An 18,989-nucleotide genomic window follows, 5' to 3' on the forward strand; every position below is an offset into this window, starting at 1 on the left:
AGAAAGAGACAGTTTAACCAATTGTCGATTCCACAATTTGAAAAAGACAATCTTCTAACTCACTAAAATAGCGAAGTGTAACTGGATAAACAGAAAAATTACTTTCATAAAGATAATAGTCGTCGACAAGTAGTGTAGTACGTATTTACAACTGCAAATACAAATTTTTTACCGCCAAAAAAAGAGGAAGGGGAAAAACAAGAAGAGAAGCTTTTTTTTTTTTTAAGGATGTTCAATTGTTAGCTCTTGTATTAGACGTTCGATCTGTCGTCTGTAAACAGGCATGAAATGATCGCTTATCATCCTCTGCGATAACCTCACCTTACTATACAATGACCTTGGCGTCAGAAATATTCCTACTCTACCCTCCTCCACTGTTGTCTCAGGAGGCCTCTCGAGGGCAGAACCGTTTTCTTCTTCTTCTTCTTCTTCTTCGTCGTCGTTAGCCTCAACGGCCTCGGGTCGTACTGTGACAATATGCATGATTTTACCCGCTGGGAGGAATCTGCGGGATTCTTTCATCTCAGCCGTCTGGCTCTCTGGCGGGGCAACACCGGCCTCTGCAATGACGGCTTCTTCTTCTTCTTTGATTTCTTTTGCCACGTCGGTTTCTTCTTCAGGTTGCTCTGAAGAATCGTGGTAAAGGTCATGCTCCAGTTGCTGCCACAGCTCAGCTTCAGTCATCCGCTCTTCGCGTGTTCCGATTTCCGCTGGATCCTCACACTCATCAAGATCAGTTGCTCCGAGATGAGCAGATGTTTCATTGTAATTGGAACTCTCAGCTTCTGATTTCCATTTCCCGGTTATTTCTTCATCCGTAACAAGAAGAGGATCTGATGTTTCGGGTATATCTTGGGACATTGCTTCAGAAGAATCTAACTGATGTTCCGAGTTTGATTGAATAGCAGAGGCTCTGCGCCGGGGTCCCATACATGACCACGAAGATATGGTTAGTGCAGGGCGGGTCAGCATGCTTTGGGCTCTTCTCATCACCACCTGCAAGAGTTTTATTATATTTAAAAATAATTTAAGTCTTAAGTCTATTTCATTTCAGAAGCATATTCAGTGTTATTTATTACCTGTGTGCCACTAGAAACTGGGCGTAACATTGCACCAGCACCAGCAACTTTTGCTTTGGCAGTGGCCATAGATGGAAGCCGTGATCCTAAAGCCGTCGCCGAGCGATAAACAGTGCTGAGAATTCGAGTCCGTTCGATTTGATTTCTTAGATCATTTAGCCAAGCAGATGCTGTTACCTGAAGAGACGAAAAGGGAAGTACAAATAGTTTATCTCAAGAAATTATACCAAACGCCTTCCCAAGTGTAGATAAATGAAGTATAGAATTTAGGGTCTAGGAAGCTAACCTCAGCGCGTAAGTCATCTACTGCTGCAGCAGAAAACGTAGGCACCAGATCGGCTCCGTTTATGACAGATACAATGAAGTCATTCCCAGAGTCAGCTAATTCCCAAGTCATACAGGCAGCTGAAGAACATATGAACAAAAGCTCAGTCTTACATCTTAAGTAGGTATCAACATATATAACTGAAAACTATTCTGGATGAAAAACCTGGGGCAAATGTAACACAGGTAGCTGTAGAGAGCATTTTCTGCTCCCGCAAAATATATGTTAGAAGTGCAGCTGTTCCACCGCCCAAAGAGTGACCTACGATCTGCAAACAAAATCCAGAGAAATTACAATGTAAGGGGATTGAGACAGTCTTTAGTTTCTCACATAAAAAAGGTGAAATCAAGAATAGAGAAGCGGCTACATAAAGTACCTTGATTTTGTAATCTGGATATTGCTCAAGACCCTTGAGAAGACAAGGGGTAGCAAGTTTTGCAATACACCGGGCAGCAGCAACCATACCACAATGTGCATATCCTAAGACCAAATTGCTGACCCCTCTCTCGTTTACAACAGTATGATGGAACGGAACGATTGCTCCTGTTGCAGCCGTCAAAGTGTCCTTGATGCTATGCGTTCCACGGATCAACAGTAGAAAACATTTGGTATTGTGATCGACAAGAACCGTAAAAGCTGGCTTCAATATCTACATGATTCACAAACTAATTCTTAGTTTCTACGGCGAAAAAAGTGCCTAGGAGTTGAGAGTTGTTAAAGTTTTACCCCAGCTTTGGGTTCGTGAATAAGGACGTTTTCCTTCGTAAAGCCAGTCTCTTCTAAGAACAAGGGAAATGGCTTCTTGGAGAAATGCCAACACAATGTCAACAAGTGCAAAAGATATCTGAGTTCAGTGGCTACTTCTGGTCCTTTAAGCTCTATACTATCTTTACCACCAAAGACACGATCAACATGTAAAAGTCCCTGCGGTGTTTTAGACACACAATTACAAAGATGAAGAGATAACAGAAAAAAATCCAGAACTTGTCACTGTTAATAAGATAAAGAGATGTTTTACCTGCCTCTTGAGGAGAAAATTGATCCCAAAAGCAAGATCTCCAATAGGCCACTTGCCGAGAGTCTCAGAGTAAGTAAAACGAAGAGTCTCAGAAAGAGTAGAAATTGTCTCCAACCAAGTGGCTGGAGCTTGGATAAGTCTATGTGAAACACGGTCAATCCTCAAAGAAGAACGAGTCTCAGAATTCTCATCGTCAACATCAGATGGACCAGCTATTAATTTCCGATTCAACGTGTAATATAGAAGAGCAGCTGCTCCAGCTGCGGTTGCCATAGTTGCAGTTGCCATGACCAACCTTTCCCTATAAAACATCAATGAAACAATTCAGAACCAAAAAAAAACAAACAAACAAAATCACTCAATTGAGCTTAGATGTGGAATACTTTAAAAAGAAAAAAAAAAATCGATCTAACTACATTGGATGCCACAATTTCAATCTCCAGAAATCTCCAAAATCATGTAAAGCTGGAGAATTGGAATACAATTTCGTAGAAAGGAACATTCTTTTCAAGAAATATCCCAAAAAAAAAAAAAAATGGGGTAAAAAAAAATTAGCCATTAATAGAAAACTTTCCTGAAATTTCTCGAATACTAAAACAAACCCTACTCTAGATAACTTAATCGCGTTTTTTAACGGATGCAAACAATCTAAAATTGAACATAATCGATTGCAAAGGGAACAGGATCCGTGAACTAAAGAAACAAAACCCTAAATCGAATACGAAATCGAACCTGGAAAAGTAAGACGGAATCGTGACCCTGATTTTTTTCTTTTAGGGGTTTTTCAGTGGAAGAGGTTAAGAAGGTTGCTTTAGTTGTTTATGTACGATTATCTCCGGGAAGCGGGGGCTTTCTCTCCGACGACGATGATGATGATGATAGCTACAAAGTACAAAACTGATTTCGTTTTGCCTTAAATAAATAAACTGCGCTACGTTTTTATGCTTAGCAAACGCCGCGTAGTTTCGCGCCGCCAAGATCTGATGCTTACGTGGCAATATACTAGTGGACGAGTAATTACAATTTCGTCCATAATTAATATATAAATTATACTACTGGATAAATATAAGAAGCCACATATACATGTTCAATTATGCAGTAGAATTTTCAAAAATACATTTTTTTAATGTCATTTTTCAAAAATACATGTTTATTATTGTTAATTTTTAAAAATACTTCTTTTTAATATATAAAATAAATAAATTTTAAATTTTAAACTTCAAATACTAAATCCTATTCTCTAAAAAACTATACCATAAATGTAAAACAAAGAACCCAAACCTAAATTAAAAAAAAATAATTTAATATATTGTAATTATGTAAGAAAAGCAAAAAATAAAAATGTTAAAAGAATGTATTTTTGAAAAGGAGTATCTTTATTTCTGACAAATTCTCTTTAAAAAATTTGAACATAACAACAAATTTAGATATTTTTCAAAAAAAAAAAGAGAAACACCCAAGAATAGCACTATTTTAGGTTTTTTTTTCCAAATGTAGCACACATACTTAAATGTTCCTAATCTAACATTTTTTAATATTATTATTATTTTTACTATACGCTTCATCCTCAACAACGTCATGCTCGATTCATCGTTGCACTCCACCGCTTTTGTTGATTCCATCATCGGCCGGAACAACTCTTTATTCGTCGTAACCACCTTCTCCACCGCCGGAATGATTGTTCAAATCATCATCATCATCTTCCACCACTTTCTCGTCGGAGGTGGTTACAATAACAGCGGAGGAAAAAGAGGTGTATCGATTGTAGAGATCTGTTACGGTTGTTACGCCGGAGCGAATCCATGTAGTGGTGGATGAAGATGAATCATTTAAAACAGAGTGTGACATGGTTAATTAACAAGTAGATCTGGTTTTTTCAAATGCTTAGAACGCTTGTTCGATTTGTCTCAAATTCTTCTCAGCAAGTTTATGATGTGATATGAAATGGATTCAGAGTGTGTCTGATTTTGAAAGTGAATAGTTGTGATTTTGCTTCCTCTGATAGCTATTGATTTTCACAACTCCGAAGCTTGCTATGAATCTCAAATCGTGAGTTATGAAAATTAAATTCATGGATTGATTATATTGTTGAATAAGGTTTTCAACTCTAAACTCAAATGATTGATGATATACATGATGACAAATATTTCAAGAACAAAGCAGAGAGTTGATGATGAAGATGAGAAAATGGGTATTTGAGTGGAAGTTTGAGTTAATGTTTTTAATAAACTCAGTTTTTAACTATGGAAGGTCTTCCTAAAATTCAAAAATGGCTTCCTAAATTTTTTTAAATATGTTTTTAAATATTTTTATATGTGTTTTGCTTTATTGTATAACATATTTCTCCATTAATGATGTATAATGGTTTGATTTTGTGCACATATTGGTGTTTTACAATGAAGGTAGCAAATAGGAATATCTAGCATGATGTTTTAGGAAAACATTCCTAAACGTCAATGACTCCTTCCTAAATATTTATGAAGATTATCATGAATTTTAAGGAATCGTCCTGAATATTATTGAATCCATCCTAAAATAATTGTGTAGCCTGTAAGAGTAATATACATTATTTTCATGAAGACCTTCATGAATAGCAAAAAGTCATTCCTAAAAATTATTAAAAATCATTCTTAAACTTTTAAAACAGAGTGTTTTTTACTTAGTTGTTATATCATACATAGAATAGCATGAAAAATATCCCAGCATCATCAACTGTAAACCCAAAACATACATAAGAGATGTTTTGTATTGGATTTTTTTTTATGTAAGGTTTGTAAGTAACCATTGAACAAAGACAATGTATCTCCACCATAATAATCAGGATTATTGCTTCCTTCTATCAACATATATTCTTGAAATACAAAGACTCTAAAGAAAGAAATTAGAAACTTTATCTTACAATTTAGATGTAATGCCATTATTACTACTAATGCCAAAATTATTTAGTGTTCTCTTGATTATTCATCCTTAAGTTCATTTTATGAAGGTTATCATGAAGTTCAAGAGAGCTTTCCTGAACTTCGCACATGTAATAACAATGTCATTGAGTTCGTTTCCAAATTCAACAAATAGAAACTTCTTCAAATTCAGAGCACAAATACAAACAAATCTCGAAGAACAAAAACAATAATCACCAATTTATTCATCTAAATAATCAATAAACATAGTTTAAAGGCAATACTTCAAATCTGCAACAAATCGATTTAGATGAATCAAGAGATCACAGATTGAAGAATTGAACAATTTAACCAAATAATCTCTAACACATATGTGAAACACAATGAATAGTCAAACTCATATACTGATAGGTACCGGCGTTGCAGAATCATGATGAATCGCGAAGTGCCGTTCAGCTTCCTCGGCTAGTTCAACCACGACAACCTTGGAAACAGATGCCGCTCTTCTTTCACTCCTTTCATAGAGACGACGAGATCGGCTAGGTGAAGATAGATCGGTAACGAAAATACGACTAGCCAATCACGACGACGAGAATATGGTGGCGAGAACACGACAACGAGAACATGGTGGCGAGAACACGACGACAACGACGATTAATCTTTGGAGAGAGGTTTTTATTAAGTAATTTAATTAATAATTCTAGTGTTTTAAATATGTGTGCTAATATTGAAAAATAAAAAAATGTGAGCTAATTTTGGAACAAAAACTTAAAATGGTGCTATTTTTGAGAATCTCCCAAAAAAAAATGACAAACATTAAAAGAAAAATTGTTGCAATTTTCAAATTAAAACTAGTATATGTTTTCGAGTTTTTTGTTTCACTCAAATATTTTAAGCTTTCTATTTGCTAAAGTCATCTAAATTCTCAAACCTTTGTAATATGTGTGCAATAAATAATTATTTTTCGTTGGTCTTGTGTTTGAGGCATGTTATGAAACTCCACCAAAATGGTTACTTTAATAAAAAAGAAAAGTATTTTCTTGATAGTGCGATCAATAAACTTCTTTTTATGTGTAAATATGCATGTTTACGAATAATAATAATAATTTTTTAATCCATGCATATATATATATATATATATATATATATAGTTTTTTTTAGTTCAAACGATCCAATTGGGGAGGAAATTGTCAACAAAAGTAACCACATGCGGTTGAGTACAAACTTGTCGTGCCAAACGATCCGCAAGGACATTAGCATTCCTAGAGATCAAATTCCACGTGAAATTTGTAAATTTCTCCATATCCATCTTGATATCGTCGAGATAAGCAGAGAAAGCTGGCCAGTCGGACGAGAAAGACACCATCTTCACCAAATCTGAACAGTCTGTGGAAAAAGCCACATCTCTGAAGTCATAGCCTATCATACATCTCATAGTCCAAACAAAAGCTTCAACTTCAGCATGAAGGGGTGAGAGGCTACGACGGTCATTCGAGGCGCCCAAGAGCATAGAAGATCCTTGGGACACAGTACACACCCAGCCTGCAGCTGCAAACTTGTTTGTGTCTTGTCATGAGCCATCCACGAAACAATTGTAACCAGTATAAGCAGGAGGGAGGGAAACGCTTCGCATCGCCAACCGAGGTCCAGGATTCTGAGGATCAAAGAATAATTCCTCCTCTACCTGAGCCCGCAAACCAGACCGTTGACTCACTATCTGCCTGCCGTGTCACTTCTTCTGGCCGACAATGTCATTTTCAAAAACCTTCGCATTCTTTGCCTTCCAAATATACCATATAATCCAAGAAAAAGCTGAAACGAGTGACCCTTAGGGTCCGAATGGTAACCGCAGTTCTGGTTGTACGGGGAAAGCAATATTACAGTGTGGTACGGTTCAACTACGGCACGTGCAGGAGAAATATATTTGCGGGACAAGTGCGGTTTGTACAAAATAAGCGGTACAAAATAATGTTTGATTGGTGAAAACAAAATTGCGGTTTTAGAATAAGCGGTACCAAATAATAAATAATTAATATAATTGTAAATTATTAATTGTTTTGTGTTAATGAAAAAATATTTCAAACTTTAAATACCAAAAATTATTTAAACTATCATGTAGATATATTTTATGCAAAACTAAAAACATTATTTATAATTTATTAACATTTGTGCTATTTACACATACATTTGTGCTATTTACAAAAAAGATATATATAAATATATCTTATATATATATATCTATATATTTGATCTCTTAGAATAATAATTCTATTAATAAATTAGTAACAATTTTGTAAATATTATTTAAAAATAAAAAAATATAACTAAGTTGGCTTTGTACACAAACTTTTACTATAATAAAATATTATATGCACTAATAATGAAATACATAACCTATTACTTGTATATGTGATTTTTGGAAAGATATATATACGTAACAAATTTTAGTAAACAAAAAAATAAAAATAAAAAGGTTTTGTCCAATGGTCAATTATTGTAGCGGATTTTTATTAAAACCGCTGAATAAAAGTAGGTTGAGATGTTGATGTGCCGTTCTGTGTAATATTACACTTACAAATCTGCAAATCTTTTTTATTTCTTTTTTGTATTGAAAGCCGTAAATTGTTATATTTGATCTGAATGGTGTAAAAGATGTGGTTTTTACTTTATTCTTCTCAATCTATGTATTTTCGTAAATATGTTAACTAATTTGTTAATTTTGACCCGAATAAAAAAACTAATTTGTTAATAAAACTATCATCTAAGAGAAAAATAAAAAATAGATTCCTAATAGTATTGAATTGGGAAAGTGGTTGAAGTTTTATCGAGTTCGGACACTTTTAAAGCTCTCTCGCGTTGTTTCTTCGAATTTTCTCATCCAAAGTGCGCGATCGGATCTGGGTTTTATATTTTTTTTGACGAACCCGTGTCCCAATCTTCGATCTCGTGTCGAAAGTCTCAATCTTTTTTTTTTATTTTCTTTATCTCTTTTTTTTCTCAATTTAAACCCTTTAGTCAAAACCCTAATTTCCGCCTTCCTGTCAAAATTACGACTCGTCTGCGTAGAGATATAGCCAATCCTATCTCTTCAGCTGAGACCATTATATCTATCAGTTTGTATTTTATAGAAAGACCGAAACTTTTCATCAATTTCAAGCGGATAGAGTCAGTGAGCGATGTCTTGGGCTGGTCCTGAAGAAATCTATCTTTCAACCTCACTCGCTAGTTATCTCGATAGTATTTTCCGTCTCCCTTCCCCTCTCTGATTTACAGATTTGTTTGAAGCGTTATGTATGTTTTTAAGGATACGGCTTGATGGATTTGAATGCATTTACGGAGCTTATTCTTGCAAACAATTCAGTGTTGGTTGCGTTTGAATTTGAGTTCTTAATTTTGATAATTAGGCTTTATTTCTGCAGCCCTTATTCAAAGCTTGTCAATTTTGGTGTTGAGTTATCGCAAAAGAGATGCTCTTTGGTTAATAGATTGAATCTTCAAAGCTTTTAGTTTTATATGTTGTGTCATATCTTTTAGCATGCATGAGATAAAATGTGATGGGATTGCTGGCTAACTCTTGATTCAACTTAAGAAGTAATCTATGTGGAATTTGATTCACTATCGGCTTAAGAATCCAAAATGCAAGTTCTTTTCGATATTGGTTCTTTATTTTTGAAGTTTCATGATCCTTATTTTGCTGACGTTTTTGGGATATGGGTTTAATTCCAAAACTCATTTGGATTTCTTTTTTTTTTTTGTCCAACCTAACTCATTTGGAGTTAGGTTTGCTTTTAACTATGAATCAATGTGCATCAGCTACTTATGGCTCTGCTCTTGACGATGCAGGAAAACTACTTGTGCTCCTTAGAGATGGTAGAAAGCTAATGGGAACACTCCGTTCTTTCGATCAATTTGGTATTCACTTTTCTTTTCATGCTCTTAAATTTATGATATTGTTGATGGGAGAGAGAGATTTAAACCATACTTTTGTTCGTTGTATATACATAGCTAATGCGGTTCTAGAAGGTGCATGTGAAAGGGTAATTGTTGGTGAACAATACTGTGACATTCCTTTAGGCCTCTATGTTATCCGTGGAGAGAATGTTGTTCTGATTGGTGAGCTGGTAAGACTTCTACTTGCTTTTATTTTTGTTATCTCACATTGTGTTTTCCAGATCACTGAGTTAAGCCTTAAACCATGTGTGTTAGGACACGGAGAGAGAAGAGCTTCCTCCACATATGATTCCCGTGTCAGAGGCAGAGATTAAAAGGGTAAGGCATCACATCACTTGTGCTAACTTTCACATATATGTAACAAATTGAGAAGGAAAATTTGATTCATATGTGATGTTGTGTGCGTACTGATGTTATGGTTTTGGGGGTTTTTTTTTTGTGTTGGTTTAGGCGCAAAAGGTGGAGAGGGAAGCGAGTGAGCTGAGAGGAACAATGAGGAAGAGAATGGAGTTTCTTGACTTTGATTAAACCAGATTGTGTCCCCATTCATTCTTGGCTTGATGCTCTGCTTTGGCTCGCAAGTTTTATGATGAGCCTTTTTGGTGTGTTAGATTTAGGGGATCGACGCAAGTCTTATGTTTCATTTTGGAAGAATATGCAAAAAATAATCTGTGTACTTCTGTCTCTTCGGATCTGTTTTACCTTTTACCTTTTCAGAAGAAAAATATTTAGCATTTTGTATGCCTGATCTTGGAATTGTCCAATTGGGTAGAGAGATTGGATGATTTCTTATCAAAATCAAGATATAAGAATAAAACTTTCTCGTTTTGAGTTTCAAGAAAACTTCACCGTTGGCTTAAACACTTGCAAACAAAGGTGCTTGCCTATAAGCTCTGCCTCCCAGGATGGAGACAATCTATGCAAGAAGAACTACAACCAAACTGCACAAACAGAAACGAAAATGGAGCAAAAGACTAAAAGACGTGTGACACATTGCAAAATTTACATGGTACTTGTTGGTTCAGTGACCAATCAGGACTCTGGTTAAAAGAAGACATATAGCACAAACAACAACACACAAATATATGTTTACCTGGAGATTATTCCATCGGGTTTGAAACCTTGTGAACAACAATTCAAAGAATGGGTCTATTCTATGACATCCTAAAGTGGGACGTGGCTGAAATAAAATATAAAGTAAGAAAGAAGATGAATTTTCGTGTTAATCTTCATTTATCGCCTCCTCAAGTGTGGTGGTGTAGTATATCCTTCGAAGAAATCTAGAACGATGGTCTCGATATCTTCAACTGAGTATTTCAAGTAGTTCTCGGGGTGTCTCCCACTCTCTATATGACCCCTGAACCTTCCAAGAAACGATCTATAAGCCGGGATTAGATGCTCGGATAGAGATATTCGGAGTTCCTCTCTAAGCTGAGCATCTGGAACAGACCATGTGGACTGAGTCCTGTGAACCTCTTCGAACATTGTATTGAATGCCTTAAACCTCTCTCTCAGTGCACTTCTTGATACACCTGAGGAGAAACTCCCACTCACATGTAACCCTTCATCTCTCAGGCTGTTCAGTACTCTGACCCATGTAGCTCTCTGGTAGTTTGTAGCAGCATGTCTAAATATCCCAGTGAGTTTCCTTAAATAATGGTCCCCAATCATTTCCCTTAGCTCAGGTGACCTTTTCACTTTCTGAACGATGTAATGGATGTTGTTCATGATAAATATGTGAGCTAGAGATGTGTCTCTATAGTGTTTGGACTTCTCTTCTAAGTTGAAATGCAAGACCACAATCAACCAAATCAAATGCAAATCCAATGGAGATTTACTCTCTAACTCAGTGAAATCCATATCCGGTGTGTTTGGATCAGAGCCAGTAGAAGAAGGATTCGACATGATAAGATCATCCAGGGTTTGCTTATAATCAGAGATCATAACAATGTAGTTCATCACATACCTCGTCAACGGATGAATCGTACCTCCAGGGACAGGAACTATAGAAGGTTCACGAAGAACAGCATTCTCAAACTCGGAGAGTATACCTCTAGCAGCTTCCGCTAGTCTAGACTGAATCTCAATGGCTTGAACCCTAATAGTATCTGATGAATCAGAGTCAAAGATTGCTTCTATATCAGGCAACATATCAGTTAAAGCATCATGTAAATCAAGAATCTTGAAAAGCTTCTCAGGTGATCTTCTACTAATGCTAATAGCTTCAGGGAAAGTGAAAAGCCTCAGAGCAGAAGCCTTCACTGTCTCCATGAAACAAGTCTCATCCATGGCCGTGCATATGCCATCAAACAGCTGCTCACAAAGCCTCTTCTCACTGGAGAACACAACTCTGATACAGACCTTAGCTGCACGGATCCATTGTCTGATCTTTCCAACAACAGCTTCCCAGTCAAGCCTCTGCACATCTCCGATGCTAATCTTGACAATACCAAGCTGCTTAAATATGGTTTCCATGGCTGACTTGCGAACAGTACCGTAGACTTGGATACATTCACGAGAGTAACCGGCGGCGACCATCCGCTGAACAATCGATCTTAGATCAGAAACTGCCTCAGGAGAAATCAGATCCATTTCTCGTATACTGCTTGTGGATCTGTAACTGCTTCTCCTACGAGTTAACCGGCTTGAACCGGAACCACCTGGCGAGTTCAACTCTTCTTCCTCGGTCGCAGTAGTTACGGAGCTGTCATTTCCACATAACGACGGAGAGACTGATGACGATGATGACTCCTCGAGAAAAAGCGAATCAGGCTCGAATACAGTTGTGTGGGAGAGAAGAATGTTACGGAACTCGTCTTCGAGTCTAGCCATGGCGATTTGGATAGCTGAGTTAGCTTTGACCTCGTTGTCATCGACAGCGGTGGTGGCGGCGGTGGAGGCGGAGGTTGAAGAAGAAGAGGAGAAGGAGATAGAAGATAAGGAGCGTTGGATTTCATCAACGGCTCGAAGGAAACGATCAACTTCATCACGATCGCTTTGGAAAATCATCTTACCTCTAGCTTCCTCAGAAGCCGCAGAGTCCCACCGGAGTATTATCCTCTGCGCCGTCTCTAACTTCGAATCATCGGAATCTAAACTATTCTCCGGCGGTTCCATCTTTAACAAAAATATCAATCAATCAGACAACAAAACAAAAAAATCAAAAAGACAGAAGTTGAAAACCAAAAGAATCAACTAACCTCTACACCGATTCAAATTAGGTCTTCTTCTTGTTATTCTTCTCAGATGAATGAGATTGGTTCAATTTTTTTTTTTTTTTTTTTTCAGTTTGTCCTTACAATTTTTTTTTAATAATTTTCTTATCAGAAGTCTTTTTAGTTAAGGCAAAAGCTGTCTGTTTTGTAGTATTGTTTTTTGTTTTCTTTTTTGGAAGTTTCTGCGAGAGAGAGAGAGAAAGAGAAGTGGGAAATCGGAAAATAAAAATAAAAATCTCTTTGGACTTTTCAACTCCTCTCTTTGTGTGTGTTGTGTATACGTTTGCCCAAAAAAAAAAAAAAAAACTTTGTTCGGAATTACTCGCCGGCGGCGTGAAATGCCCGGTAAAATTTAAAAATTTGGGTGAGATCTGAAGTCATAAATGCTACTAGTATAATGCCTAAAACAAAGTCCCCACTTTCTCTAAAAAAAAAAGAAAGACACATATCTAGATACATCCAATCATGTCTTATTATGATTCATCTTCCCATTTTTATAGTGGAATCACTTAAGCCAGTAATTTTGGAAACTCAACTCAAGTATATCTATATATGATGATGATGACATAATACACAAATTTCATATAGAATACATAACAATGGTCAATACTTTGTTTCGATCCTAATAACTTTGGATTTTTTTTCTTTGTACATTTTTTTAGTTTTGATTGACGTGGTTGGACCATGTTGGTAAAGACATCAATTTGTATTATCTCTGACATTTTTATAATCAAATTACCTCTACCGATAAGAGTAGTACCAGAAGAGTAGTACCAGAATTCTTGGTGAAGATTTTCAAAAAATTATTATAATGGAGACGTTTTTATACGTTTGTTTGGAATAGTCGTAAACCAGCTAACATAAATGTACATTGTCAAACCTCATAATGAGATGATGTTGGTGGACCATACTTAAATTTTAATCGAGCTGATGATTAAGTAATACCACAAGTTGTAGTGGATATTTAAGGTTATTCAATGTTTGAAGAATTAGGTTTAAGTTACAATGACAATTTATAATTGATCTGAAAATTTGATATGTATCACAAAAAAAAGAAGAAGATGATAAATACAATTTTCTATCATTATTATTTTTTATTTCAAGACCCTGAACTTAGACCACGAACTCAAATCAGTTTACACAGACCTGACTAACTCAATATACACGCTTGGGTCCACGGAACAAGTTTAGTCAGAGAGATAGTGGTCCCTCCACATCCACGGGATAAAGGACTTCGTTTTAGATATGGGCTTGGGTCTGGTGATGGGCTGTGTCAGCAAAGGGAAATAACAACAAGAAGTATTATTGGCTGTCACCAGAAAAAAAGATCGTCACAGTCCTGTAATGTTAGTATCACCTCACTTCTTGTCTGAAAAGTAGCAATAAAATAAATCGTGCTATAAATAGTTCACTTGTGCCGCACGGTCCCTCTCATCTTCTACGGACAGCTTCTTTCTCTTTCCTCTCTGATTTTTTTTTTCCTCTCTGATTTTTTTTTTTTTTGGTTAGTTTTTCTTTCTTTCTTTCTTTCTTCATCTCGTGAGCGAGATAGTACCTGAACCCTAGCGGAGAGCTTTTCTGGGAGAAACAAAACAGATATCTTTTTTTTCATCGCAGTTGGGGCCAAAAAAAAAAAATGCAGAATCCGAGACTGAAGCAACAACAACAACAACAACAAGTTTTGATGCAGCAACAAGCTCTGATGCAGCAACACTCTCTTTACCATCCTGGTGTTTTGGCTCCTCCTCAGGTCTTTTTTTTTTGCCCTACCTAATTACATCTTCTTCGATGTGTCTAATTTTGGTCGAAATTGGAGTTGTTAAAGTTTTTTTTTTTTGTTAATTCCATTTCTACACTATCGTCTCTCTCGTGGGTCCTTTAATTCCGGGTCGGGTTTAGTTTGTGTTCATCATTTGAAGCTATGGCTCATTCCAACGGGCTGTAGCTTTTGTGTTCCCTTTTATGATTTGATTGAACGGGAAGGCTAGGGTTTCCAGATCCTGTACCCAGGCTAACAATTCGTTCTTTTATCTGTTGATGATGTCTTTTGTGTTTTAGTTTTTTGTTGGGTCATTACCAAATTGAGCTTATGGAGATAGAAAAGGAATGATTTTTTCTTCTTTTGCTGCAATCCCTTTTCATATTTTTTGATTTTTTTTTTTTTTTTTTCATACTTTTGGGCATTTGCAGTTAGAGCCTGTTCCAAGTGGAAACCTTCCTCCTGGTTTTGATCCCAGTACTTGCCGTAGCGTGTGAGTGAATTGGTTTTGAGCATCACTTTGTTTTGAAGGTGTAGTTCTGAGTTTTATGTTTTAACTCCTATAATCAATTGGCAGGTATGTTGGAAACATCCATACACAGGTCACAGAGCCTCTGCTTCAAGAGATTTTTACTAGCACTGGCCCTGTTGAAAGCAGTAAACTCATCAGGAAGGATAAGGTAGACAGACTCGAAATGCACCTTTTTTCTAACTTTTTTGTGTTAAGATTGTGAAAGTGACCGTCTTTTAAAGTAGCATTCTTTTTTTGGACGAGCATAACAAAATAATTGCCTAGTTGTGTATGCTTGAGGAAAATTCTACTTGCTGCTCTACTTAGATTGGGTATCTCAACTTAACTAAAAAAGGGACTCACTGACAAAAATGTACTTTTTCTGATTGCAGTCATCATATGGATTTGTTCACTACTTTGACCGTAGATCCGCTGCTCTGGCTATACTGTCTCTGAATGGAAGGCATCTGTAAGGAACAAGTTTTATTGTTCTGTTCTTTCATTATTTCTTCAAACGCTTTTATCTTAGGTTAGAATACTTGATTTCACAGGTTTGGACAGCCTATCAAAGTCAATTGGGCATATGCCACTGGTCAGAGGGAAGACACTTCAAGTAAGTTTTGGATTTTTTCAAAGATTTGCATTTTGTTTGTTTGGGATGCTCAATGCTATTGTTTCTCATGAGTTGCAGGCCATTTCAACATTTTTGTTGGAGATCTCAGTCCAGAGGTTACTGACGCTACATTATATCAAAGCTTTTCTGTTTTTCCCGCTTGTTCGTAAGTTTTCATATGCTTGATCTAACACTTTCTTAAAGAATTACAAAATTCTCCTATTGATTAAATGAATCTACTATTGATTAAGAGAATCATCACATCCAACTCGTAATCTTGAACTGAGTCTAATATCAGTATTCACTTGAAGGGATGCAAGAGTTATGTGGGACCAGAAAACTGGGCGCTCAAGAGGTTTTGGGTTTGTTTCCTTCCGCAATCAACAGGTAATGATGTATATTCTTTAAGTCATGCGGTGACTAGTTGTTTTAGCTCAAGGATCTTTTGTGGTTTACATTAATGTGAAATGTTGAATTTATTTGCAGGAAGCTCAAACTGCCATTAATGAGATGAATGGTATGGATTGTATTGTAGCTGAGATCTCAGGACTTTCATTCTCATTTGTGAACTGTGCCTTCTCGATTGTGGAGTTCGTATTATGAGTTTTCATGATTTATTAGTCAATAACTGCTGAAAGTTACATAGTTTCTATTTCTATGAGTTTTCTTGATTTATTAGTCAAGAACTGAGTTTGTGTCATTATTCTTAGCAATTAATTTTTGATTTTACCACATATTCGCAGGTAAGTGGTTAAGTAGCAGACAGATCAGATGCAACTGGGCCACGAAGGGCGCTACTTCTGGTGAGGATAAGCACAGTTCTGATGGAAAAAGTGTTGTAGAACTTACAACTGGCTCATCAGGTGCTTCTTCTTTGACTGTGCAAATTCTGAATTTTCTCTTTCTCCTGCAAGTGGAATTCGTGAAAATACATTGATTTTCTCTGGGTAATAAGAAAAACTGACAGCTAACAAAGCTACGTTGGTCGTTTGATTGTGCAGAGGATGGTAAAGAGACCCTAAATGAGGAAGCACCTGAAAACAATTCTCAGTTTACTACTGTTTATGTGGGAAACCTTGCTCCAGAGGTACGGTATCCACTAGGAAGTGGTCCTTGTAACTTGGATCACTAGCACAATAAAAACAGTTTTATTGAGGCTCTTTGATGGATCAGTCGATTTCGAATACATCATGACAGCTATCTATCTTGAAGGTTACTCAGCTTGATCTACACCGCTACTTCCATGCTCTTGGCGCTGGAGTTATTGAAGAGGTTCGTGTCCAACGAGACAAAGGCTTTGGTTTCGTGAGATATAATACGCATCCTGAGGCTGCTCTTGCTATTCAGATGGGTAACAGTCAGCCTTACCTCTTTAACAGACAGATTAAGGTACTTCAATTTTGGTTAACCACAAAATATCCTTCTCTATTTGATCTCACTGTTCCCAAAAATTGCTTTATCTGAGACTTAGCACCTAATCTGACATTTGATTCTGTTAATTGTAGTGCTCATGGGGAAACAAGCCAACTCCACCAGGTACAGCCTCAAACCCACTTCCCCCACCTGCCCCAGCACCAGTGCCTGGTCTGTCTGCAGCTGATCTCTTAGCCTATGAGAGGCAATTGGCATTAAGCAAGATGGCTAGTGTGAATGCCCTAATACATCCACAGGGTCAACACCCTCTAAGGCAAGCAGCTCATGGAATGAATGCAGCTGGACATACTGCAGCCATGTACGATGGTGGCTATCAGAATGTTGCCGCCGCACAACAGCTCATGTACTATCAGTAATAAACCTCCGATCGTGGCACTGATCTTAAGTTCATTCTCTTTGCTTTTCTTTCTTTTGTTTTTCCTTTTTCTAGAACTTGTTTGTGTGTGTGTCTGTCATCTCTCACTTAAGTTATCTATATAAAGTTTCATCTTCAGCTGTATGCTTAGTTTATGTATCCCCATGGATTGTAAGACAAGCGAATTATATTCAATAAAAGGGATTTGGATGTCCATTTTATGTGATTTGACATAGAACACAAACATACAACAAAGGACATTGCGGAAGAATCAGTCTGTCTCTAACCGAGCAATGTATGTGTCATAGAAATTTCCAGCTTTCTCGAGATCTCCCAGCTCAGTATAACAGTCTGCAATAGCTCCATATGCTTCAGTGATTCCAGAATCTTCACCTACCCTCTTTGAGATGGCTAGAACCATGGAGTGATACTGAATGGCTTCTCTATACTTCCCTTGGCGTTGAAGCGAGGCGCCTAAGCCTCTTGCAGCTTTCTTTTCTTCGATGGGGTCTCCGAGACTCTGAGCAAGTTCCAAAGCTATCTTAAACTCAGCATACGCTTTCTCTGGTTCTTGGCTCCTAAGATAGGTTTTTCCTGTTTTCAACTTGGAAATCAACTCTTGTTTCTTTGGTTCCACAATGATTTCACTCTCTGGGATTCTTGCTCCCACCGGGGCATAACTCAAGCTTGGTGCATAAGACTCAATTTTCGCTTGTCTCCTAAGAGCTGCGTTAATCTGTCGTAGTTGTTCATTCAATCTCTGTAACTCCCCTTTCCTCTGCCGAGCAACCAACCCTGGTTTGTGTACCACAAAAATTGTTATCAAAAACCCCAATGGGTACAGTTCGTAGGAGCAAAGTTTGAAAAAAGACTAGTTTACTACCTCCAACAGTGGCTCCAACTAAAGCTACAAGTAACAAAATTGGCATGCTGAACATTGAGCTCTCTGGCTCACATGTCTCAGCAGCCAAAGCTTCAAGTGGTGTAGCCATTTGTAGGGAGTTTGTCAACAACACAGCCATTACCGGTAATTTGAGCCTCCCAATTCCCTGCCACATCCATATCTAAAGGCTTACTATCAAAACGAAAAAACTTGACAGCAAAAACTAAACTGAGTCAACCACTATCCTGGTATTCAAGCAATAGAATATCTAAACATCACGGAACTCACCAACCTACCTCAAAAGCTGAAAACTTTTCAAGAGTTCCCACGCTGCCTTCACGCTCCTTGTGCTGAGAAGACAACTGCAAAATTTTGGAGAAAGGATGATGATCTCCAGGGTTTCTGACTACTAACTTTCCAATCCCTGAAAAAAGCAAATCCAGTAAGATGAATTCGTATTCAGGGTCTTCTTGTGACACGGATATGGGAGATGTATCACAAAGATCTCAACAAGAACACAAATGAGAACAACACAACAGGAGATCACGCTTAGAGTAAAAAAATGCTTCCAAGAGTTAGAGGGCATAATCAAGCTACAATGAACATAATGCGTGTTCTGAGCAACACAATCACCCAGAATGAAATTACAAAAGCCTAGTTCAGTCTCCGACATTCTGATGCCTCATCACCAAAAAGAGGATCACTCACATAGCAACATAGACCCTTGAATTGGAAATCTGATTCAGCTAGTGAACTATGAGCTAACCTGGACCATGAGACTTGTCGCGCGGCGGTGTTTGTCCACCGGAAGTATAGGAGAAGGAGGAGCAACACCGGATAAGCGCCGTCATCTCTAAAGAACGCTCTCTGAGAGGATAAAAACCACGGCTTGGGAAAAGCTTATTAAAAAACTCGTTTCCGCTGGTCTGTTTTTTTCATTACTGCCCCT

The 18,989-nt window shown here is 37.2% G+C and overlaps 5 protein-coding genes across 6 annotated transcripts; 2 read left to right on the forward strand and 3 right to left on the reverse strand.

The window, feature by feature from the left end:
* Positions 1 to 82: 82 nt before the first annotated feature.
* LOC104765213 (uncharacterized) lies at positions 83 to 3,341 on the reverse strand. The gene is made up of 8 exons (XM_010488891.3): positions 3,155 to 3,341; positions 2,423 to 2,723; positions 2,131 to 2,328; positions 1,781 to 2,053; positions 1,570 to 1,672; positions 1,366 to 1,484; positions 1,080 to 1,256; positions 83 to 996 (listed from the first exon to the last, which is right to left on the reverse strand). Exons 2-8 carry the CDS (start codon positions 2,708 to 2,710, stop codon positions 223 to 225), a joined length of 1,932 nt encoding a protein of 643 aa, XP_010487193.1. The 5' UTR covers positions 2,711 to 2,723; positions 3,155 to 3,341; the 3' UTR covers positions 83 to 222.
* A 4,535-nt stretch (positions 3,342 to 7,876) lies between these two features.
* LOC104765214 (sm-like protein LSM1B) lies at positions 7,877 to 10,113 on the forward strand. Its single transcript, XM_010488892.3, has 5 exons — positions 7,877 to 8,556; positions 9,163 to 9,231; positions 9,325 to 9,440; positions 9,526 to 9,588; positions 9,721 to 10,113. The coding sequence occupies exons 1-5, from the start codon at positions 8,496 to 8,498 to the stop codon at positions 9,796 to 9,798; spliced, it is 387 nt and encodes a 128-aa protein (XP_010487194.1). The 5' UTR covers positions 7,877 to 8,495; the 3' UTR covers positions 9,799 to 10,113.
* A 119-nt stretch (positions 10,114 to 10,232) lies between these two features.
* On the reverse strand, positions 10,233 to 12,952 carry LOC104765215 (exocyst complex component EXO70A1). Its single transcript, XM_010488894.2, has 2 exons — positions 12,471 to 12,952; positions 10,233 to 12,387 (listed from the first exon to the last, which is right to left on the reverse strand). Exon 2 carries the CDS (start codon positions 12,385 to 12,387, stop codon positions 10,504 to 10,506), a length of 1,884 nt encoding a protein of 627 aa, XP_010487196.2. The 5' UTR covers positions 12,471 to 12,952; the 3' UTR covers positions 10,233 to 10,503.
* An 885-nt stretch (positions 12,953 to 13,837) lies between these two features.
* On the forward strand, positions 13,838 to 17,373 carry LOC104765216 (oligouridylate-binding protein 1C). 2 transcript variants are annotated; one of them, XM_087503200.1, is made up of 12 exons: positions 13,838 to 14,235; positions 14,676 to 14,737; positions 14,822 to 14,924; positions 15,148 to 15,224; positions 15,307 to 15,368; positions 15,447 to 15,534; positions 15,680 to 15,755; positions 15,855 to 15,885; positions 16,112 to 16,231; positions 16,370 to 16,455; positions 16,566 to 16,757; positions 16,874 to 17,373. In XM_087503200.1, the coding sequence occupies exons 1-12, from the start codon at positions 14,122 to 14,124 to the stop codon at positions 17,156 to 17,158; spliced, it is 1,296 nt and encodes a 431-aa protein (XP_087359326.1). In that variant the 5' UTR covers positions 13,838 to 14,121; the 3' UTR covers positions 17,159 to 17,373. The 2 variants fall into 2 exon arrangements, with proteins under 2 accessions (XP_087359326.1, XP_010487197.2); XM_010488895.3 differs by having other exon boundaries at positions 16,581 to 16,757.
* LOC104765217 (protein FLUORESCENT IN BLUE LIGHT, chloroplastic) lies at positions 17,327 to 18,984 on the reverse strand. Its single transcript, XM_010488896.3, has 4 exons — positions 18,807 to 18,984; positions 18,337 to 18,464; positions 18,041 to 18,206; positions 17,327 to 17,952 (listed from the first exon to the last, which is right to left on the reverse strand). Exons 1-4 carry the CDS (start codon positions 18,889 to 18,891, stop codon positions 17,429 to 17,431), a joined length of 903 nt encoding a protein of 300 aa, XP_010487198.2. The 5' UTR covers positions 18,892 to 18,984; the 3' UTR covers positions 17,327 to 17,428.
* Positions 18,985 to 18,989: the final 5 nt, after the last annotated feature.

The sequence above is a fragment of the Camelina sativa genome, chromosome 19, assembly GCF_030686135.1.
Source record: "Camelina sativa cultivar CO46 ecotype springtype chromosome 19, ASM3068613v1".
Lineage (NCBI taxonomy): Eukaryota > Viridiplantae > Streptophyta > Magnoliopsida > Brassicales > Brassicaceae > Camelina > Camelina sativa.